This window comes from Leuresthes tenuis, unplaced genomic scaffold (genome assembly GCF_036924035.1).
Source record: "Leuresthes tenuis unplaced genomic scaffold, fLeuTen1.0.hap1 SCAF_17, whole genome shotgun sequence".
NCBI classification, from domain to species: Eukaryota; Metazoa; Chordata; class Actinopteri; order Atheriniformes; family Atherinopsidae; genus Leuresthes; species Leuresthes tenuis.
Window position 1 is genome coordinate 11,453,561 of NW_027325371.1, and position 21,546 is coordinate 11,475,106.

At 37.1% G+C, this 21,546-nt stretch overlaps 1 protein-coding gene and 2 pseudogenes across 1 annotated transcript; 1 reads left to right on the forward strand and 2 right to left on the reverse strand.

Annotated features, from left to right (window-relative positions):
• Positions 1–3,084: 3,084 nt before the first annotated feature.
• LOC140273762 (immunoglobulin lambda-1 light chain-like) lies at positions 3,085–6,216 on the forward strand. The gene is made up of 4 exons (XM_072369426.1): positions 3,085–3,185; positions 3,274–3,596; positions 5,046–5,079; positions 5,887–6,216. The coding sequence occupies exons 1-4, from the start codon at positions 3,146–3,148 to the stop codon at positions 6,207–6,209; spliced, it is 720 nt and encodes a 239-aa protein (XP_072225527.1). The 5' UTR covers positions 3,085–3,145; the 3' UTR covers positions 6,210–6,216.
• Positions 6,217–9,464: 3,248 nt separating this feature from the next.
• Positions 9,465–13,059, reverse strand: LOC140273000 (immunoglobulin lambda-1 light chain-like; annotated as a pseudogene).
• Positions 13,060–19,376: 6,317 nt separating this feature from the next.
• On the reverse strand, positions 19,377–21,430 carry LOC140272999 (immunoglobulin lambda-1 light chain-like; annotated as a pseudogene).
• Positions 21,431–21,546: the final 116 nt, after the last annotated feature.

A 21,546-nucleotide genomic window follows, 5' to 3' on the forward strand; every position in this document is an offset into this window, starting at 1 on the left:
ACCTTCTCTTTTTGAGTTTCTGATGAACTGTGCTCTGAATGAAAATGAAAAAGCAAAAAATAGTAAGGTAATAGTAAGGTAATATACCAAATATTACCATAATAATATATATACATATATATTTTATTTCATTTTTTTATTTATTTTTTTATGGTATAAGCAAGATTTTACTGTTCTGGAACTTTGCTGAATTTAGGACTGAGTCTTCCTTAAAACTGAAACTCATGAAACGCTCATGAAAGATTGAATGCCTTTTTTAGAGATTTTTGTAACAATAATTCATAATTAAGCTCTGATATTTGGACTTTTACCTACAGCATAAAAACATTGAATCTAAAAAAGTAAACATATCTTCAAATGAATGAATTTGGTCATACTGATAAAGTGGGCATTGAAGAATAAGACATCAGTATACAACAAGAACACACATTGTGTGAATATTACAATATATTACAAAACAATAACTTGACATTAAATCAATTTCTTAATATATGTGTTTCGCAATTAGCTAGCAGTTTTAATCAAATTAAATGATTTTGTTGCTATTTTTTGTTAATAAATGGTAGTGCATGTTTGGTACGTTGCAAATTTGTATCCTAGACATTGTATAGTTTTTACTTCCTATTTACAAATAAAAGTTGCAGCTAAGGGGCAGAACTATGTCCTTTTCTAAAGCTTTTGGGCCCTGTGTCCACAATACTCAATGTTAAGTTAATCTGCCCCCAACACTTTTAAACAACCCAGGCTTGTCCAGTTTGTTTGCACACTTTAAAAGGTAAACTCACACTCACTCCAACAGTCAATTTATAATCAATAGATGATCTAACATCCATGGTTTTGGATGGTGGGAGGAAGGAGTACCCAGAGAGAACCCATGTGTGCGCAGGGAGGACTTCTCACAGAGAGATTCCAGCCGAGATCTGAATGAAGAACCTTCTTACTGTGAAGCAGAAGTGCTAACCACCACACCAATAATTAGACTTGTTCATTGAAAGGCGACTGAGCAATTTTCTGGTCCAGTTTCTCCAGCAGTTGTCCTGCTTCTTGCTCTCTCTTATTCATCCAATCACAGCTTGTGTTCTCCCTTCCATTATCTCTCCTCTTATTGGATCATGCCGCTTTTCCTAATTGTTCTTTTGACTCATCACATAAAGGCACCGATCATCCAACCACTATACAATGATGCATACATACATTGTTCTTACCATCCATGGAGTCAATGTCTGCATCAAAACTTTTTTTTAAATGTTTTTCAACAAATTGTGCCATCTTACATATAAGTGTGATGAAGCTTCCTCCTGTAGAATATGATTTATTAGGTTTACTAAAGAACAATGTCATGTTAGTTAAACTGCAAGTGATCATCTTTCAGATCATAAAGTTATGTGTGCAGGCACGAGGGCGCACATACCAAATCATGCATATTTAGATAGTCTTACTCTATTACCTGTCTAATACCTGGTGATTATAATACATACTTACATGTAGAAATTTGAGACCAAGGTCAAGTCAAAAGACAGCATGTAAAGTTAGCAAAAAAAGAAAAAAGGAAAAGAAATAAGACTGTAATACAGGCACTTAGTGAGAGAGAATCCCACAATATAACATAATAACATTGTTAAAGAACATACTGTACAACTGTCTGTTGTCCCAGGTCATCTGTCCCAGTGCCATAAACATAGACATAAACAGAATTATCTGGGTTTGAAGTTTGTGAGCCTTAGATATTGTGATAAGCTATTTTTTTTAATTCCCTTATGTGTCACGATGACCAGACTACCTGAATCTGCAACCGGAAGAATACTTCAAACTCCATACTCTTACTGTGCAGCTGCAGCACAGCTGCTGTTCCAACAGAAGCATAGAGATGGTCAGCTCTGAGAAACCGTTTCCCTCTCTGTCAGGCTAAATGCAAAACACAGCTTTTTTGTAAACAAGATCATAGCAACACTTTCATTTAGACAGAGTAATACTTGTTTTGAAGCTTACATTGTAGTTAACTGACAATTTGTCCTTAGCTGGAGTAGCAAATCCTCGTCTCACCTTCCCCACCTCTGCTCTTCTTTTTCCGCTGCCTGCATGTGTCTGCCGTGCTTGACTTTTTGTCCTCAATCGATGCTCTGTGTTTGCACTGCTTGACTCTCTTTGATATGAGTTCTTCTTTGGGACAGACTAAATGTCTAAGTAAATCTAAGTAAGCAGCAGAGACAGCACAGAATGGCATCTGTTTACTTTACACCTGCTGATGATGTGATTTATCATATTATCAGAAGATGCAACACACTATAAATTGAAACTTGAGCCTTTGTGGAAAGGAAATCAAAAGACTGGTTTGTGAATGTAAAGATTTTATTTAACTATTTATTTTTTGTGAACAATGAATTGATGACAAAACAAAACTGTATACACAATTTACTTGATATTTGAATGAATCTCCTCCTTGTCTGCTTTGTCTCTCCTCTGTGTTTTTATTGTATAAAGTATCAGTCTTTCCCCTCCTATCACTTCAACCTGCTCACATTTCTTAGCTGCACAATAAGAGACATTTACAACACACAAAAAACAGCGTGCTGGGGGCTCTCTTCAGATTGTTGACACAGCTTGTGTATTCAGATATAATCCTTAAATAGCTCTGTCGCCTCACAGCAAGAGGGTTCCTGGTTTCCAGGTAAAAATGTGTCTGTTTATGTTCTCAGATGTTGATGCAGCAGTAGTGTTGACCCAGACACCTGTGCCCACACAAACAGGGCAAGAAGTTGTTAACAACATTGAAATAGACTATAAAAATAATATTAGATGGCAAAAACAAATTCCTGTTGGGGTTCATCAGTATGTCCTGTGTTTTTGGCATTCTGACAGTTCACTAAACTTTGGGTAGGGTTATCCCAGGTGGAATAAGTGGGAAAAAAATAATTGTATCCATTAAAATCCAGCATCATCGTGTAGTAACATTAAATACAGAGAAGATGTTTTCCCCTAGTGAAGATAAGAATCAAAGCTCCTCCTCCTGTCAGTCCCTCTCAGTGTCAGTCCTGTATTAAATAGCTGCTCCAGCACCTCCTCTCCTCATCCTCTAAACCCTCTCATCTGTCAGCAGTAAGGTCACTTTCCAAGTTCCAGACCATTCTCAGCACACACTGACAACATGCTGGGGACCCTCTGCTCTCTCATCACTGCTCTAACATGTGAGGAGGCTGACTTACTGCACATCTGACCTCATGTTGGATTCATCTGTGTGTTTCTCTTGACTTCATGTCATCTTGTTGTTTCCAGGTGTGAGTGGTGTGACGGTGGTGACACAGAAGCCTGTTGCAACGGTGATGAAAGGAGAGACAGCCACCATGGACTGTAACCTGGGAAGTGTTACTAACAGTGCTGCTCACTGGTATAAACAGATTCCAGGAGGAGTTCCTCAGTATGTGCTAACACATTATCATAGCTGGAGTTCTCCAAGCTATGGCTCTGGTTTCTCCTCTCCCAAATTCACATCAACTCATCAGTCAACATCTGATTATCGTTTGATAATCAACAATGTTGAAGAAGGAGACTCTGCAGTGTATTACTGTCACACATGGGACAGCTCTGCCAAGGAGCACGTATCACAGTGATTTCTGCCATGACAAAAACCTCAGCATGATCACTTCTGCTTTTTTACCAATAAAGACAATGTGTCTTCAAGTAAAATCTATCAGATGAAGCTTTCACCTCAAAATATGTTTTCCACAACCGAACAAACTATTTTCAGAGTTATTATCCCCAGAATGTTCCTGGAGACATTTATATAAAGAACACTATGCAACTATGTTTTAACACAGCAACTTAATATTTCTGGTCAGTCATCATCAAAGAAGTAAGTTATAGAAGTGCTGTGATTCATCTTTCTGGATATAGAATCCAGTTTCACAATTTGTGATACTTACGCAAACACTTTTATCTTAAATTTGTCACATCGCAAAGGCTACCTACAAAAAAATAGTTGAGTCATGAAATAAAATTCTAAGTAATGAATCCCCTCCACCTCCACTTCGCTCCAGTGTCTTTCTGTATCAGTCTCTCTCCTAATCTTACTTAAAACCATGTGTAGAACAGTTCCAACAACATTTGTTACCTTACCTTATCTATTTATTCAGTTTTAGAAAGAGCAAATATGAAACTGCAACACAATTGACTTGATCTATGAATTATTCTCCTCCTTCTCCACTTCTTCTCTCTCCTGTGTCTTTATAAGCTTCAGTCTTTCTCCTCCTCTCACTTCAGCCTGCTCTCATCTCTCAGTTGGACGATAAGAGACATTTTCACCACAAACTGACAACATGCTGGGGACCCTCTGCACTCTCATCACTGCTTTAACATGTAAGCTGCTCCTCAGATATGTTGTATTTTCTTTAGTTTTAAATCATAACTTTAAGTAATGTGTTTTTATTTGCTTATGTCCACAGATGTTGATGCAGCAGTAATGTTGACCCAAACACCTGCTGTCCACACAGTTTCTACAGGAGAAGAAGTTGTTCTCAACTGCAACATTGAGACAAATTACAATAATTATGTTAGCTGGTGTAAACAAAGTCCTGGTGGGGTTCCTCAGTATGTCCTGCGTTTTCGGCATTCTGACAGTTCACTGCACTTTGGAGCAGGATTCTCTGCAGATCGATTCAACTCTAAATCTTCATCAAACATAGATTTCCAGTTTATTATTAAGCGGGCTGAGCCTGGAGACTCTGCCCACTATTTCTGTCAGACATGGGACGACTCTGCTGCCGAAGCTGTAACACAGTGATTCACACTGTGACAAAAACCACAAAACATATAAAAGCCTTTACAAGCAATAAAATTATAGCTGAACCATGAACCCTGGGATAAATAATATAATGACACAGAAGGGTTTCAAACGTCCTTGCTGTGTTTTGGAATAAAAATAGACTGATGAAGTGAATGAAATGTTGACAGTGAAAGTGGGTCTCAACAGGATGTTTCAGTTCCACTCTCCTCATCAGTGAGAGTCAGGAGGTTTTTGTACAGCCATGTATACAAACTGAACCACTGTGGTATTCGGACAAGGCACCAAGCTGATTGTGACAAGTAAGTTCTTCTTAACTGATCATTTAACAAGGCCATTATTCTTTTTAATGAAATTGTTGCAGACTATTTAAAGCTTTTAACAATTTGTTTCCTCCAATGACCTGATTGTTATTTTAATATCCTTTTGGGTATATTCCCAAGTCATGCTTTACAGTTTACAAATCTAAAGAAAATTCCAAAAATACTCAATTCTTAGGTAATAAGTCAATTACAAGAGGAAATTATTTTTTTTTAATTGTCAGTCAACATTTAAGTGGATTTCTAATAATCCTTGGATGTCTCAGGTTGTTCCATCTGTCATCATTGGTGATTAATACTTCTGCTATTAATCATTCATTTGAACATGAAAATATAATCATTGTTATTAATAGCATATCCCTCTATTATAGTAGATATGATCCGGCAAGATCATCTTTGAAACCAAAGTGAATTTCACATTCAAATATTTCTGCAAGTCTGGAGTTTTCTATAAATTTCTAATGTTTCACTGCATAAAAACTTGAAAATGTGCTCATGTATGTTCGTGTGTCTGAAAGTTTTTATAAATTGTCAGCAAATTAATTAGAGATGCAATTTGTTTTGTTTTGCTTTGTTTTATTTTATTTTTATTTATTTTTAGTTTCCAGCTAATTTTCATTTCATATTTGTGCACGACTCTACTGTTTTTCTTGTTCATATTGTTCTATTAACAGATTAACTGTTCTATTTTCTATTACTTGATTCTTATGGTGTATTTAGAGAATATCTATATTCTATAGAAATGAAGTCACATAAGCTCTCCTCTGAATATCTTTGATGTATTTTCAGGCTCCAGCCTCTCTGCTCCTGTCCTGACTGTCTTCCCTCCATCCAGTGCTGAGCTCCAGTCCAACAAAGCCACTCTGGTCTGTCTGTCCAGTCAGTTTGTGCCTTTTGCAGATGTGACCTGGTTGGTTGGTGGGAATCCAGTGAGCAGTGGGATCTCTACCAGCACCGCTGTTAAGAGACCAGATCAGACTTTCCAAATCAGCAGCTCTCTGACCATCCAGAAATCAGACTGGAACATGAATAAGGTTTATGCATGTAAAGTGTCTTTGGGCTCTCAGACTTCAGAGAAAACCATCAACAAGTCAGAATGTCCTGAAGAATAGTAGAGGACCAGAATGATCATTCAAAACCTGCTTCTTTTACTGTTTTTAAGTAAGAAATTAAACAAATCTGTAATCTATACATCTATACAATAAATGTTATATTTCTGCCCTTCTTTTCACACAATAAAAACAACTGCATTGGAAATATCTTGCTATCATCGTATTAGTTATTCTCCATTTTTGCACTCACGATATTCAGATATCTCAAGATAAGTATTCAGATATTTGTACATTCACAGGAATTGCCATTCAGGAAGTTTATGGACAGAAATAATGATTGAATAAGATTGATAAATAATAGGAAAAGAGAATAGGAAACAAATTTTTGTAGCTTACTTACATATAATATATTACTGGTGGAATTTCTAGCTTTTCTAATACTTTTTGTCAGTTTGCATAACTTATATAGCTCCCATCATCTTCTACTGTTGTAATATACCAGATATCAGAGATTAATATTTGTTAGATATAGAGTGGAACAGGAAAACGCTGTCAGATGTGAAATACTTTGTTGTAAAACTACAGCTACATTGGAATCCTCAGTTACTGAAGCATCACCGCTCATTCTAAGCAGGATGCACCTGCAGGCCTCCTCTCGTCATTTATAGCTTTATGTAAATTAATATGTTTCAGAACTCTAAAAATATGCTCTTTTCATCAAATGGTGCTTTTTTTTTTCTCCAGAATCTTCTCAACAGTTTTAAAAAATGACAGTGCCAGGTTTATTAGGAAGTGGAATAAGTTGAATAAAATATCTGTATCAATACACTAATAACTGTAAATACGGAGAAAATCTTTTCCTCCAGCGAAGGTAGGAATTTTAGTGCCTCCTCCTGTCAGTCCCTCTCAGTTTCAGTCCTGTATTAAATAGCTGCTCCAGCACCTCCTCTCGTCATCCTCTAAACCCTCTCATCTGTCAGCAGTAAGGTCACTTTCCAAGTTCCAGACCATTCTCAGCACACACTGACAACATGCTGGGGACCCTCTGCTCTCTCATCACTGCTCTAACATGTGAGGAGGCTGACTTACTGCACATCTGACCTCATGTTGGATTCATCTGTGTGTTTCTCTTGACTTCATGTCATCTTGTTGTTTCCAGGTGTGAGTGGTGTGACGGTGCTGACACAGAAGCCTGTTGCAACGGTGATGAAAGGAGAGACAGCCACCATGGACTGTAACCTGGGAAGTGTTACTGACAGTGCTGCTCGCTGGTATAAACAGATTCCAGGAGGAGTTCCTCAGTATGTGCTATATTTTTATCATGGCGATAGCTCTCCAAGCTATGGCTCTGGTTTCTCCTCTCCCAAATTCACATCAACTCATCAGTCAACATCTGATTATCGTTTGATAATCAACAATGTTGAAGAAGGAGACTCTGCAGTGTATTACTGTCACACATGGGACAGCTCTGCTAAGGAGAATGTATCACAGTGATTTCTGCCATGACAAAAACCTCAGCATGATCACTTCTGCTTTTTTACCAATAAAGACAATGTGTCTTCAAGTAAAATCTATCAGATGAAGCTTTCACCTCAAAATATGTTTTCCACAACCGAACAAACTATTTTCAGAGTTATTATCCCCAGAATGTTCCTGGAGACATTTATATAAAGAACACTATGCAACTATGTTTTAACACAGCAACTTAATATTTCTGGTCAGTCATCATCAAAGAAGCATCTGAAAAAGATGTATCTGTCTTCTTTTAATCCATGGTGGAACAATGAGGTTTAGTACATCATCAGCTTTTCATGCCATCAATTATTCAAAATTATGAAAGACACTACATTTCTGCTTTTTTTATTCATCCACAGTAAAGACAATAACTTTCACCTTTCTTTACAAATAATGGAGTAGTATTGTTTATTCCACTGATAATTGGAGATATTTGTGAAAAGAAAATAAACTGTCTCAATTCCTATAAAAAGCACATTTAAGCTTATCATATGTGCATTGTCAGAAAAGGTGCAGCAAATTGAAAATGTATTTAGAAACATAAATGAGAAACATCAGATAAATGAACAACTGAAACTGATAATTCATTATCCTCAGTCAGTGAAGCATCACCTTTTTACAGGATGCACCTGCAGGCCTCCTTTCCTTTTTTTCACTGCATGTAAATGAAGAGAGAACTGTTTAACTGTTGTTTCGTAAGTGGTTAAATAATCGGAGGACTAAATCGTCCATCTGTCCACTATTTCTATTCAGTCTAATAGCGTCTCACATAATTTTTCATAAAGTGGTTGGTTGATGGGGTTGATTAGACAATAAAAGGTAGTTTAGTGTACAATATAGGCTCTGGAACAGCAAAAGGCATACTGCCACTGATTCCTAAAGGATCAAGAAAAGGTAAGCAGGTTTCCAGTCCTACACTCGTCATCTAACCCCTTAATTTACATGGAGCTATAAATGTGGAGAGGGGGCCTGCAGCTGCATCCTGGGAGGACAGAGAGAGATGAAGATACGTGATGCTTCACTGGTGGAGGATGAAAATTCTGTTTCATTTACACAAATTTTTTCAGGATTTTGAAATATGTCAGTTATTGCAGGCAGCTAAAACCAGAGATAATAATTATCATTTGTTCCCTGGAGATGTACATTTACTATTCTATGTTTCTTAGAATGATGTGCATGATAACATTTAAAAGGTAAATAATAGCAAGTAACTCATGAGTTTTGAATATATTTTCTTGCCACTGAGTGGTACAAATTGGATTAAAAAACTAAAGTACTGTAAATAAAAGAAATAGATTTCAGGAACTTGAGCTTGTCGAACAGTGTTCAAATGATCACTCAGTTTTCAGGATTCAATACATTCTTATGCTATTCAGAGTCATGAAGTGCTTGATCCCATTTACATTCAGGTAAGAGGCACACTCACAAACAACTTGCAAGCTCACACTCATAGCACCAGATTCCAGAATTAACCTGTTATGCATGTTTTTGATCTGTGACAGCAAGCTAGAGTGTGCAAAGCAGAGTCATTTGTACACAGCAAATCCATACAAACTTCATACACAAAGGCCTGAGCTTGGATTAGAACTGAGAACCTTCTCTCTGTGAGATGAAACGCTGACCATCACAACACTGTGTGGCCTTAACTAATTATTTCATATAAATAAGAAATGACAAAGAATATTAGCATGAATATTATGATTGTGATTGCACTTGAATAAACCTCATAATTAGGCATGAAACAACAACAACTCCGGTAGAATCATAATGTATTTTTTTATTATTATTTGTTGAAAAATATCTTCAAAATGCAAAGCTGATAAAAAAAAGTTGACGAATCTGTCAACATATTGATTACAATCTTTTTCTAACATGTAAACCTTTTAATAAGCAAACAGCACAAACAATGAAGATGCAGCTTTTTTTAATGATCATTCTGGGCCTCTTCTATTCTTCAGGACATTCTGACTTGTTGATGGTTTTCTCTGAAGTCTGAGAGCCCAAAGACACTTTACATGCATAAACCTTATTCATGTTCCAGTCTGATTTCTGGATGGTCAGAGAGCTGCTGATTTGGAAAGTTTGGTCTGGTCTCTGGACAGCGGTGCTGGTAGAGATCCCACTGCTCACTGGATTCCCACCAACCAACCAGGTCACATCTGCAAAAGGCACAGACTGACTGGACAGACAGACCAGAGTGGCTTTGTTGGACTGGAGCTCAACACTGGATGGAGGGAAGACAGTCAGGACAGGAGCAGAGAGGCTGGAGCCTGAAAATACATAGAGGACAAAGTCAAATAACTACAGGATCAAACCATTGACCGTTAATGGTTCAGATGTTAAAAATAGATTTTGAAAACATGATAAAATTACACTCAAAGACATGCAAAATATCAGCTTAAAATAACATACGATTCGGCCAAATTTAATAAATTTAATCTCTTTACTCTGGTCTTCCTACATGTCTGACTTTGCTCCATTTTCAAAACAATCAAAACAATGGCAACAGACTAATTCAAATATAAATTGGATAGCTATAAACAAATTGTACATATTATTGGCGCTGCGATGTAAAACACCAGAATAATGCGCAGACTATAAAAAAAGATATAGATGTTTTCTCAAGAGAGACACTTTTTACAAGTTGGTCAAATTTATAAGCACCTGCTTATATGACAATATTATTATAAATGTCCAAACAGGAGCATTTACAAGAACACTTGGAGCATTTACCATGAAGACAGCTCAGTTATAAACTAATCACATAATATTAAGGAGAAATATATTATTCACTGAACAATATGGTAAATGCCTCAAATAAGATCAAACATAGAATCATCTGTAAATTCTGTTCACCAACTACAGCACAGATTGCTTCTCCACCAAAGCTGTCATGAAAATCACAAACAATAGATCTAAACTCAAACATATGAAACATTTTAATACAAGAATTAGAAATGATCAGAAATTAACAAAATAAAAATGAAAAATAAAACAGATTATCTGTTTTATCAAATAATCAATTGATAGGAACTTACTTGTCACAATCAGCTTGGTGCCTTGTCCGAATACCACAGTGATTCAGTTTGTATACATGGCTGTACAAAAACCTCCCGCCTCTCACGGGTGAAGGGAGTGGAACTGAAACACTGTGTAGACACCAACTTTCACTGTCAACATCTCATTCACTCCAACAGTCTGCTTTAATTCAAAAACAAGACTTGAGGCCAGATTCATGTCAATATTTTGATCATTATCATTATCATTCAAATTTTTAATGAAAAAATCTTATAGATCAATGAAACATTCATTTTTCCTCCATGTCAGATAAATAGAGATGACTCATGTTGGTGAACTTGTCATATGTGCTTTGTGTCCTGTGTTTAATTCACAAAGCACAGAATGTATGACTCTATGGATAAATTATAAAAATCCTAATGATAATAGTATAAAGCCCTTTAATTAAAGGGCTGCCTCCTGTGGTGGTCAGCACTGTCACCTCCCACCAAGAGGGTTCATAGTTTAAATCTCAGCTGAGGCCTTTCTATGAGGAGTTTGCATGTTCACCCCATATATGTGTGGCTTCTTTCTGGGTACTCCAGCTTCATCCCACCATCCAAAAACCTACATATTAAGTTAAAGGGTGATTCTTAACTGATCTTGGCAGTGAGTGGGGGTGTATATGACTGTTTTTATCTCTGTACAATATTACACAGCAGAGTCCCCTGTCTCTGTCTGCTTAATAACAAACTGGTAATCTGTGTTTGACGTGGATTTATAGTTGAATCGGCCTGAAGAGAATCCTGTTCCAAAGCAGGGAGAACTGTGTTCATGGTAAAATCTCAGAACATACTGAGGAGTCCCACCAGGCACGTGTTTGTACCAAGAGACATGATAGTTTTCTTCTGTCTCAATGTTACAGTTGAGAAGAACTCCTTGTCCTGTTGGTACTGTGTGAACAGCAGGCGTCTGGGTCGCCACTTTGGCTGCATCAGCATCTGTCAATGAGTGAAAATCTGAAAAAATAAAATAAAATTGAACGAGCGAAGCATCTTACACATTAAAGCCATAATGAGAGTGCAGAGGGTCCATAGCATCTTGACAGTTTGTGGTATAAATGTTCCTTATTGTGCAGCTGAGAGATGAGCAGTTTGAAATGAGAGGAGGACAGTGAAGCTTATGAAGCCACAGAGGAAAAGGAGGAGGAGCGACACAATATTCATTCATAAATCAAATGCTCCAAGAATTTGAGTTATCACAAAGAAATGCATATGATATTAAATTGTGAATGCATTTTTCAGAAAAATATATATTTGAGTGAATTTTTAGAACGTCTTTTGATTTTTAAAGCCATCTGTTTCAATGTATTTTCACTTTGATGTATTAGAGACTGATCATACTGAACCCTGTTATGTGCTCCTCAGGTTGAAAATAAGTCCAGTAAAAAAAAGTGATATCGATGATATCAATGTAATGATTTTGATGGAAACATTTTAAATCTCTGGACCAATTCCAAGAATCAGGAGAATTTAGCATTTTCATTTTGTCATCAATCAACTAAAATTCAGAGACTCCATTTTTATTTTGGTGAATGTTGTAATCTTTCCTCACCATGTTTTTTTTTGTGTGTGTGAATCATAACATGATATCATGTTGGGAAAAGATTTGAGATATTCAAACTGACTATAAAAACGTTTTCTGTAGCAATTTTAGAGTTCATAATTTTTCACATTTACTGATTTGAGATCGTTGAATAATGAGGTTAGGAATTGGACACGTACATGGTAAATGTGGAGAACTTACTGAAAAACACTGACTGGGGGCTTCACTTGCAGTGTTCAGGCGGAACAAAAAGCAGAAGTGTCAGTGAGGAGGTTTTTGTTACAGTGTAAATCACTGTGATACCCACTCACTGACAGAGTCATCCCATGTGCTACAGTGATATACTGCTGAGTCTCCTTCTTCAACATTGTTGATTATCAAACGATAATCAGATGTTGACTGGTGAGTTGATGTGAATTTGGGAGAGGAGAAACCAGAGCCATAGCGTGGAGAACTCCAGCTATGATAATGTGTTAGCACATACTGAGGAGCTCCTCCTGGAATCTGTTTATACCAGCGAGCAGCACTGTTAGTAACACTTCCCAGATTACAGTCCATGGTGGCCGTCTCTCCTTTCCTCACCGTTGCAACAGGCTTCTGTGTCACCACCGTCACACCACTCACACCTGGAAACAACAAGATGACATGAAGTCAAGAAAAACACACAGATGAATCCAACATGAGGTCAGATGTGCAGTAAGTCAGCCTCCTCACATGTTAGAGCAGTGATGAGAGAGCAGAGGGTCCCCAGCATGTTGTCAGTGTGTGCTGAGAATGGTCTGGATCTTGGAAAGTGACCTTACTGCTGACAGATGAGAGGGTTTAGAGGATGAGGAGAGGAGGTGCTGGAGCAGCTATTTAATACAGGACTGAAACTGAGAGGGACTGACAGGAGGAGGAGCTGTGGTTGAATCATGTGTTATCGTTTTTCTTTTCTTTTTGTGGAGAAATATTTCCAGTGTTAAAAGTGACGTGAATAATTTTTATATTACGTGACGTGAATTAATTTGTTAATTAATTAAGTTTATTAATGTGCTTTTTTTACTTTATTACTTACAATAGCTAACTACCAGAGGAAATACACTTTAGAAATATTTCTTATTATGTGGAATTTGTGTGAACTTGATTTTTCTCAACATTATGACGGCATCAGTCTTTGTCAATACACAAAAAATAAAGTGAAATTTATTTTCTGAAAACAGATTAAATAAAATTAATCACAGGGACTTTTTAATTCAAATGAGTATCAGAGAAGTTGACCTAAGTTGTATTAAATTAGTTTAACACAGTAGCTTCCTTCCATCAAATTTATAGAAATAACATCAATTGCAGTTTGATGTTACATAAATAAATGAACAGGACAGTGGACCTAAGAGTTTGAATAAGGACAGCTGGACTTGGTTCCTGAAGATGTTTCACCTCTCATCCAGAAGCCTACATCAGGTCTAAACTACTTGGTGGGGAGAATTTGCTGATAATCGGGGTCGTTTCAATGATTTTCATCTGTGAATTGTTTGCCTGTCTGAATGAGCAAGTTTCGGTCACAGGGTCCAAGTGTGAATGCTTCTGAAACTGTCTGAGGAGAGCAGAGGAGGACAAACAGTCTCGACTGGGTATCTAATACTGAGGCTGTGTGCAAGAAGGGGATGAGCAGACTCTATTTCCTGAGGAAGCTGAGATCCTTCAACGTGTGCAGCAAGATGTTGGAGATATTCTATCAGAGTGTTGTTGCTGGCGCCATTTTCCTTAATGCTGTGTGTTGGGGCAGCAGCATCAGAGCCACGACACTAACAGAATGGACAAAGTCATTAAGAAAGCTGGCTCTGCACTTGGTCTCAGATTGGAGTCTTTTGAGACCGTGGTGGAGAGGAGGAAACTGAATAAGCTGTTGTCCATTATGGATAATAATCAACACCGTCTCCATCACACCGTGATCAGACAGCAGAGCACCTTCTCACACAGGCTGCTTCAGCTCCGCTGTCGAAGGACAGATGCCACATGCCATCACACTGTTTAATAAAAGCTGAAAGCAGTGGTCATTATTCTCTACATGCACTTTAGATATATTTTCTGTTAAACATACTGCTCATTTATACATATGTTCAATAACTGCCACTGGTACACTTTAATACTTCACAAGTGCACATTTTGTTGTAAATAGATTATATTTTTTCCTTGAATCTTATTTGTAATTACAATCTTAAAGGTTGAATTGTACATTTTGTTTATACTACTACTTAATAGTAGGTGATTTGTGCTATCATGTCTATTTCACTCGGGTGTAAATGCTGCTACTGTAAAGTAATTTCCTAGTTTGGGATGAATAGAGTACTTCTATTCTATTCTATTCTACTCTATCAATGCTGCATTGTAGTGTTAAAATAGCACTCTCAGGGGTCAGCTTGACGAGAAAAAGCGCTATACAGTCCATTTACCATTTGCCACTGAAGATGCTGGAAAGGTGACATCTAAGACCATCCCCTCTCTTCAAAGATGGTTTTTACAGTTTAACATAGATGGTTTCCTTGATTCCTCTCTCTCAAACCATCCGTCTTTTCTGTCCAGAAAGTGTACTGTATTGTCCTCAAAAGAAGAAGAAATAAAGAGTGTTGTACAGCAAGCAGTGTTTACAATGCAGTTTATTTTTGGTACATTTTAGAGGTCAGTATAGCCAAGCTTTTTCTTAATTCCTATGAAAAATTAATTTTTCTTAATTTTTCTTAATTTTTCATATATATATATGTTTGTTACATATGTTATATATCATATATATTTTCTTTTACCATTACTATATTGAAATATATCTAATATATAGTATATTACATATAGAAAAATGAAATTACTAAAACCGTATTAATATTAGAATTCTGTTTAAACTAAAGTTTAAATGCATCATTGTAAGGATTTTTTGGACTCACAATGTATCATTAATATCAATCTCAAATTAAACCTTAGGGGATTTTTCTTTTCTTTTTTTTTCTTTTGTACGCCATAGTTTCAGAAAGCAGAAGTACTTAGCCAAGAAGTTTTTGTCACAGTGTGAATCACTGTGATACTGCTGCTGCAGCAGAGCTATCCCATGTGCCACAATAATACACAGCAGTGTCTCCTGTCTCTCCCTGCTTAATAACAAACTGGTAATCTATGGTTGATGAGGACTTCGAGTTAAAACGGTCTGAAGAGAATCCTGTTCCAAATCTGGGTGAACTGTGTTCATGGTAAAATCTCAGAACAAACTGAGGAGTCCCACCAGGCACCTGTTTGTACCAACTGACATAATTGGCATCATCTCTCTCGATATTGCAGTTGAGAACAACTTCTTGTCCTGTTGGTACTGTGTGAACAGCAGGTGTCTGGGTCACCACAATCACTGCATCAACATCTGTGAACATACACAGAAAAAGACACGTCAATTAAAGTTTATAGTTAAAAAACACAGAAAATAAAATGACCCTGAGGAGCAGCTTACATGTTAGAGAAGTGATGAGAGTGAAGACAGTCCACAGCATGTTGTCAGTTTGTGGCGTAAATTAATTTAACTGTTCAGTTGAGAGATGAGCAAGTGAGGTGAGAGGAGGAGAGACACTGAAGCTTATAAAGACGGAAAGGAGAAGAGAAGAGAAGGAGGGGGGGTCAACCGTTTCCATCAGGGAAAATGGGTTTTAACACAGATATTCAAAACAGTTAAAATACACTAAGTACGGTGACTTACATGTTTCTTAATCTTTTACACTCCTCTGCCTCACCTCCAGACCCCTTACTTAAGCCCTGTCACTCTTAAGTAAGTAGACACTTTATATAGATGTGTGGTCCTTTTGGTGCTGGCATTAACATGTTTAAAATGCACATATAAGTTATTGATTTCAAGGTATGGAGAAAAAAGCACCCAGTATGGTTGTTTGGATCTAAGATACTGTACATCTCCTAACTAGTTTAGAAGATTCTACATTTAGATGTATTTAATAGTGTTATCAAAACACTTTTGAGGTCATTTGGTTTTTGAGGACTTTTTGCCGTGGCTGCACTGGAGGAAGTTGAGCATATAAGGGTTATCTGATGAGTGTTCATGTGAGGCAGAAATCACAAAAAATGATTTTGACAAATCATTTTCTGAAGTGTTACATGAGCAGCTCATTTACCATCAACAGCTGCTAAATCATGCTTGTGCAGCATTTGATCGAAACAATATTGGCCAAGCAAAATGTTCATGTATACATGTATATATATTCTCCCCATGTATGTGTGGGTTCTCTTGGGTACTCCGACTTCCTGCTACCGCCCAAAAACATGCATGTTAGGTTAATTGATGACTCTAAATTTTCCCCAAGAGTGAGTGGGAGCATGGAGGGTTGTTTGTCTCATTTGTCACTATGTAACCCTGTGATGGACTGACAGTCTGTCCAGGGTCACCCTACCTCTTGTCAAATGACAGCTGGGATAGACTCCAGCCCCCACACAACCCTGAGTTGAACTAAGCAGGTATAGAAACTGGATGGATGGATAAACTGTTTGAAAAGAAACTTGTTATTTTGTGCAGAACTGACAAAAAGCAGTGACTGCTTCACTTGCAGTCCTTGCAGTCAAGATCCACCAGCTGTGCAAAAAAATCAAAATTAATCATAACAGGAGGAGCTTTGATTGAGTATGAATAATGTGTGATATCCTTCCTTTTTCTTTTTTTCTTAGTAATAAGAAATGTTTCCACTGTTACCCGTGCAGTGAATAATTTCAGGTTTAATACTGTATTTTTTTACTTGAATGACCAAAGCTCATCATAAATAATTTGCGTTGATTACTCTCTTGTGTTGATTTCAGTTTTTAAATGCAAACTAGATATATCACTCAGTATGCTGTACTTCTGGAAATCTGTTTGTCAAGCGTTTATTTTATTTGTTTGTTGTATTCCGCTGACACTGGCTGCAGCTGCTGTTAAAAGCTATCATTATTCACTGCGTTTATAGTTTGTTCACCAATCTCCCATCCATAGGCCTATCATTTCATGGAGTCCATGTTTTAGGGGCATTTATGATGGAAATACACAAAAATCAGGTGTCATACACTTATGCAATGCTAATAAATCCGACAAACCTAAATTATACACTGCTTGGTAGTGTAAATAAATTCTACATGTGAATCATCTGAGATCATCTGTGAAATGCTGCCACCCTGTGCTCAAATGTGTGCTTACACAGAAAGGACAAATTTCTGCAATAACCATCACTACAGCTTCACTGTTTTCAGTTAGCAACATGGTCTCTTTGTCTCTTTCATTACTCTGATTACAGTTGGATCATCTTCTTGTCAGGAGTCCATCTCTGTCGCCCCAGTGGAGACCTCAAACCAAAGCTGGGAAATGATCTGTATGAGCCTCTGAGTCACGGGGAATCTGGCATCTTTAACATCTTCAACAAAAGCCTTTACTGTTTTAGCCTTTGTGGTGAGCCTCCCATTCTAGTTTTGTAGAAAACAGAACCAATCCCATCATTAAAAGGGCAGGAAAGAATAAAAACAACAAAACATTTGAGTAATAATGATATTGAACAAAATGCAATCCACCTTGAAAGGTTACTTGGGGATGGTCACATTAAGTATGCTTCTATATGTTAGTATCATGGTCCAGAGTTTCTTCTTCTAAGGAAAAGGTCAATGACTTGAAACAGAAACCGTGTTTTGACCAAAACATGAGGCTGAAACATTTCCCCTTTTCCTTTGGCACTGTTTTTGCAGTGAGCTCATACCAGTGTTGGCCTTGTGTGGATCACAGCAAGTACAGATCACATTACTGAGTCTGAAAGGCTCTGCTCATGTACAGAAGAAGTTACATAACCTCTATGTTTGTATGAGGAACGGAAAAATGTTTTTTTTAGGCTCCATGCACATTTCACCTCACTGACTCAAGTTGAGGCAAGAATGCTAATTCTGTTCTGCTGAATCATAATGCTGATGAATTTCACCCAGAGCCAAGAGCTCAACGTTGTTGAATCAGTCTAGGATCATCTTGACAGAAAATGGAACAAACAAGCATATAACTGCCAAAAAAGAGCTTTGATGTTAAGAAGCCTGTAGAGCTATTCCTAAAGTCTACGTGAAGAAATTACAAGAAAAATAGTCTGAGGGGGTTCAGGCTGTCTTGTAGAATAAAGATGATCAATACTGACTTTCAGTGTTTGCAAACTATTGTTGTTTGGTACTCTGTTTTTGCTTATACTCTGTTCTTTATTTTTACTTGCTGCATCTATTTCTCTTTTTTATAGCAGTATATAGAGAAATGGTGTATAGCTAAGGTTGAAATCTACAGAAATGAATAAAGGAAATAATTATTTTTTCTTTCACAAATTGCATAAGTTACACATACAAGATGTGAGGTCACTGATTGACTCAGTGACAAGAATTTATATTAAATATTGTGTCCTCTTCTTTCACAGAGAGCTGACTTATGACCACTTTATTTACATGAAGCTATAAATCTATAGAGGAGGCCTGCAGGTGCATCCTGAGATGACAGAGAGGGAGGTGTAGAGGTGATGCTTCACTGACAGACGATGAAAATTCTGTTTCGTTTACACTCAAACTGTCTAGTTGGTCTGACCTTAGATTTGTACCTTCTTAGAAAAATAAGTTTCTAAGTTGTTTCACAAAACATTTTCCCTCTAAAATTCTCACAAACCACGACAAATGAAAACCTGTTGTTTAAGATCAGTTGTTCTGAGTTGTTATGAAGTCAGTTTATAAAAATCTCCCCATTAAACGGCTCCATCTTAAAAAAGGTGTTTATAAACTGATGCAGCTGTAAAAATGATCAGATTCATTGATGATATATGCCATTGAGTTGTCTCGCCACGTTAACACTTTTAGTTTGTCATGGAAATAAATATCGTAGGAAAAAAAAATAATTTTGAGGGCTGCCAATATTATTTTTATTTTTGCATAAAGTTGTATTTGATTGTGCAAGAATCTCAGTTTACTGATAGTGTTTATTTTATATATTATTGATCAAATGTAGAAAAACACTCAACAAACTGTCATTATTTTCTAACATGAAAACAGTAAACAGCACAAATGGACAGGAAGCAGATTGTATATGGTCATGATTTTAAATTTCCTTGTCTTCTACTCTTCATCAGAAGGACATTTTGACTTATCGATAATTTTTTTTAAGTGTGAGAGCCAAAAGACACAAGCCCAAAGGTGTAAACCTTATTCATGTTCCAGTCTGATTTCTGGATGGTCAGAGAGCTGCTGATTTGGAAAGTCTGGTCTGGTCTCTGAACAGCGGTGCTGATACAGATCCCACTGCTACTGGATTCCCACCAACCAACCAGGTCACATCTGCAAAAGGCACAAACTGACTGGACAGACAGACCAGAGTGGCTTTGTTGGACTGGAGCTCAGCACTGGATGGAGGGAAGACAGTCAGGACAGGAGCCGAGAGGCTGGAGCCTGAAAATACATAAAGTCACAGAATCATATTACCGTAATATAATACTTGATTCTTTATCTGTTTGGTATATTGGATAAGATGACAGTAAAACAATACTGATGAAGACTTGAATTACCTAAAAAAATAAGGAATTCTAAATCAAACAAGTCAAAAACATTGTTAGTAAAACTAGAATACTGGACAAATTATCGGTAATAGATGTTTTTACAATAACTTTACTCTAATTATATTTCTCAGTAGTTTTCTAAAATGAAAATAGTATTGCTCAACAACTATTTATGGACAAAATTTCTAATGTTATGGTTATTTTCAGGTTTTTCTCTGAAAGGCAGTCTGGAATTAAAGCTGATGTACAAAAGCATATCACCTGAAAAAGAATAGCTACATTTTTTAAACAAGCACTTACATCCCTTACAACAGAACATGTTACAGTCTACTAATGTGAATCAGAAATTCAAATTTGTTGAATCAAAAACTTGTCACAATCAGCTTTGACCCTTGTCCAAATGCTACAGTGATTCAGTTTGTACACATGGCTGTACAAAAACCTCCCGCCTCTCGCTGATGAGCGGCGTGGAACTGAAACAGTCTGTTGAGATGAATTTATTCTGTTTTAACATTTTGCAAACATACATTTTGGAATTTTCAGAAAATCAGAGACATCTAAGGTCAACGTTGTGTTTTACTGGGTCACTTTCACCTGTGTGTGTCGTCTTTCCACTTCTTGTGGGGCAGAGAGGGTTAAGCTGCCACAACGTTAATGTCCCCTTAACAAAATATGCAGTTATAAAAAGTCAAACAGCTATTTTGTGTGTCAACATATTGTATGGCAATTATTCTGTCGACATGTAGTCAATTTTATTGTGTTCCGAGAGAGATTTTATTTTTACAAGCTTAAGAAACAGTTTAAACACAATTTATGTAGAAACTGTTTTTTTAGATATAATTTAGATTATATTTTTGCAGCTGTCACACTATCTTTTAAACAAACTGGCTAATATAACAATGTAACATGGGTATATGAACGATAGATATATTTTGAAATAAGACTGGAAAAAGGTTGCCAAAGGTGGAGTGAAAATATATATATATATATATATGTTAGTAGTTACTACTGGTTTGTAGCCAAGTTCTGCTGTCAGGTTAAAAAAGTATTCATAAGTGGGTTTTTGTGGTGGGTTTGCTTTAACTTGCATTATACAGGCAGAACAAAAAGCAGAAGTGTTAGTGAGGAGGTTTTTGTTAGAGTGTAAATCACTGTGATACATGCTCTTTGACAGAGCTGTCCCACGCACTACAGTAATACACTGCAGAATCTCCTTCCTCCACATTGTTGATTATCAAACTATAATCAGATGTTGATGTCTGATGAGTGGAGGTATGTCTTGAGGAGGGGAACCCAGTGTCATATTTTGGAGAACTCCAATCATGACGAAATCTCAACACAAACTGAGGAACTCCTCCTGGAATCTGTTTATACCAACGAGCACTGCTACTAGTAGCAGTGCCCAGGTTACAGTCCATGGTGGCTGTCTCTCCTTTCATCACCGTCACAACAGGAGGCTTCTGTGTCAGCACCGTCACACCACTCACACCTGGAAACAACAAGATGACATGAAGTCAAGAGAAACACACAGATGAATCCAACATGAGGTCAGATGTGCAGTAAGTCAGCCTCCTCACATGTTAGAGCAGTGATGAGAGAGCAGAGGGTCCCCAGCATGTTGTCAGTGTGTGCTGAGAATGGTCTGGAACTTGGAAAGTGACCTTACTGCTGACAGATGAGAGAGTTTAGAGGATGAGGAGAGGAGGTGCTGGAGCAGCTATTTAATACAGGAC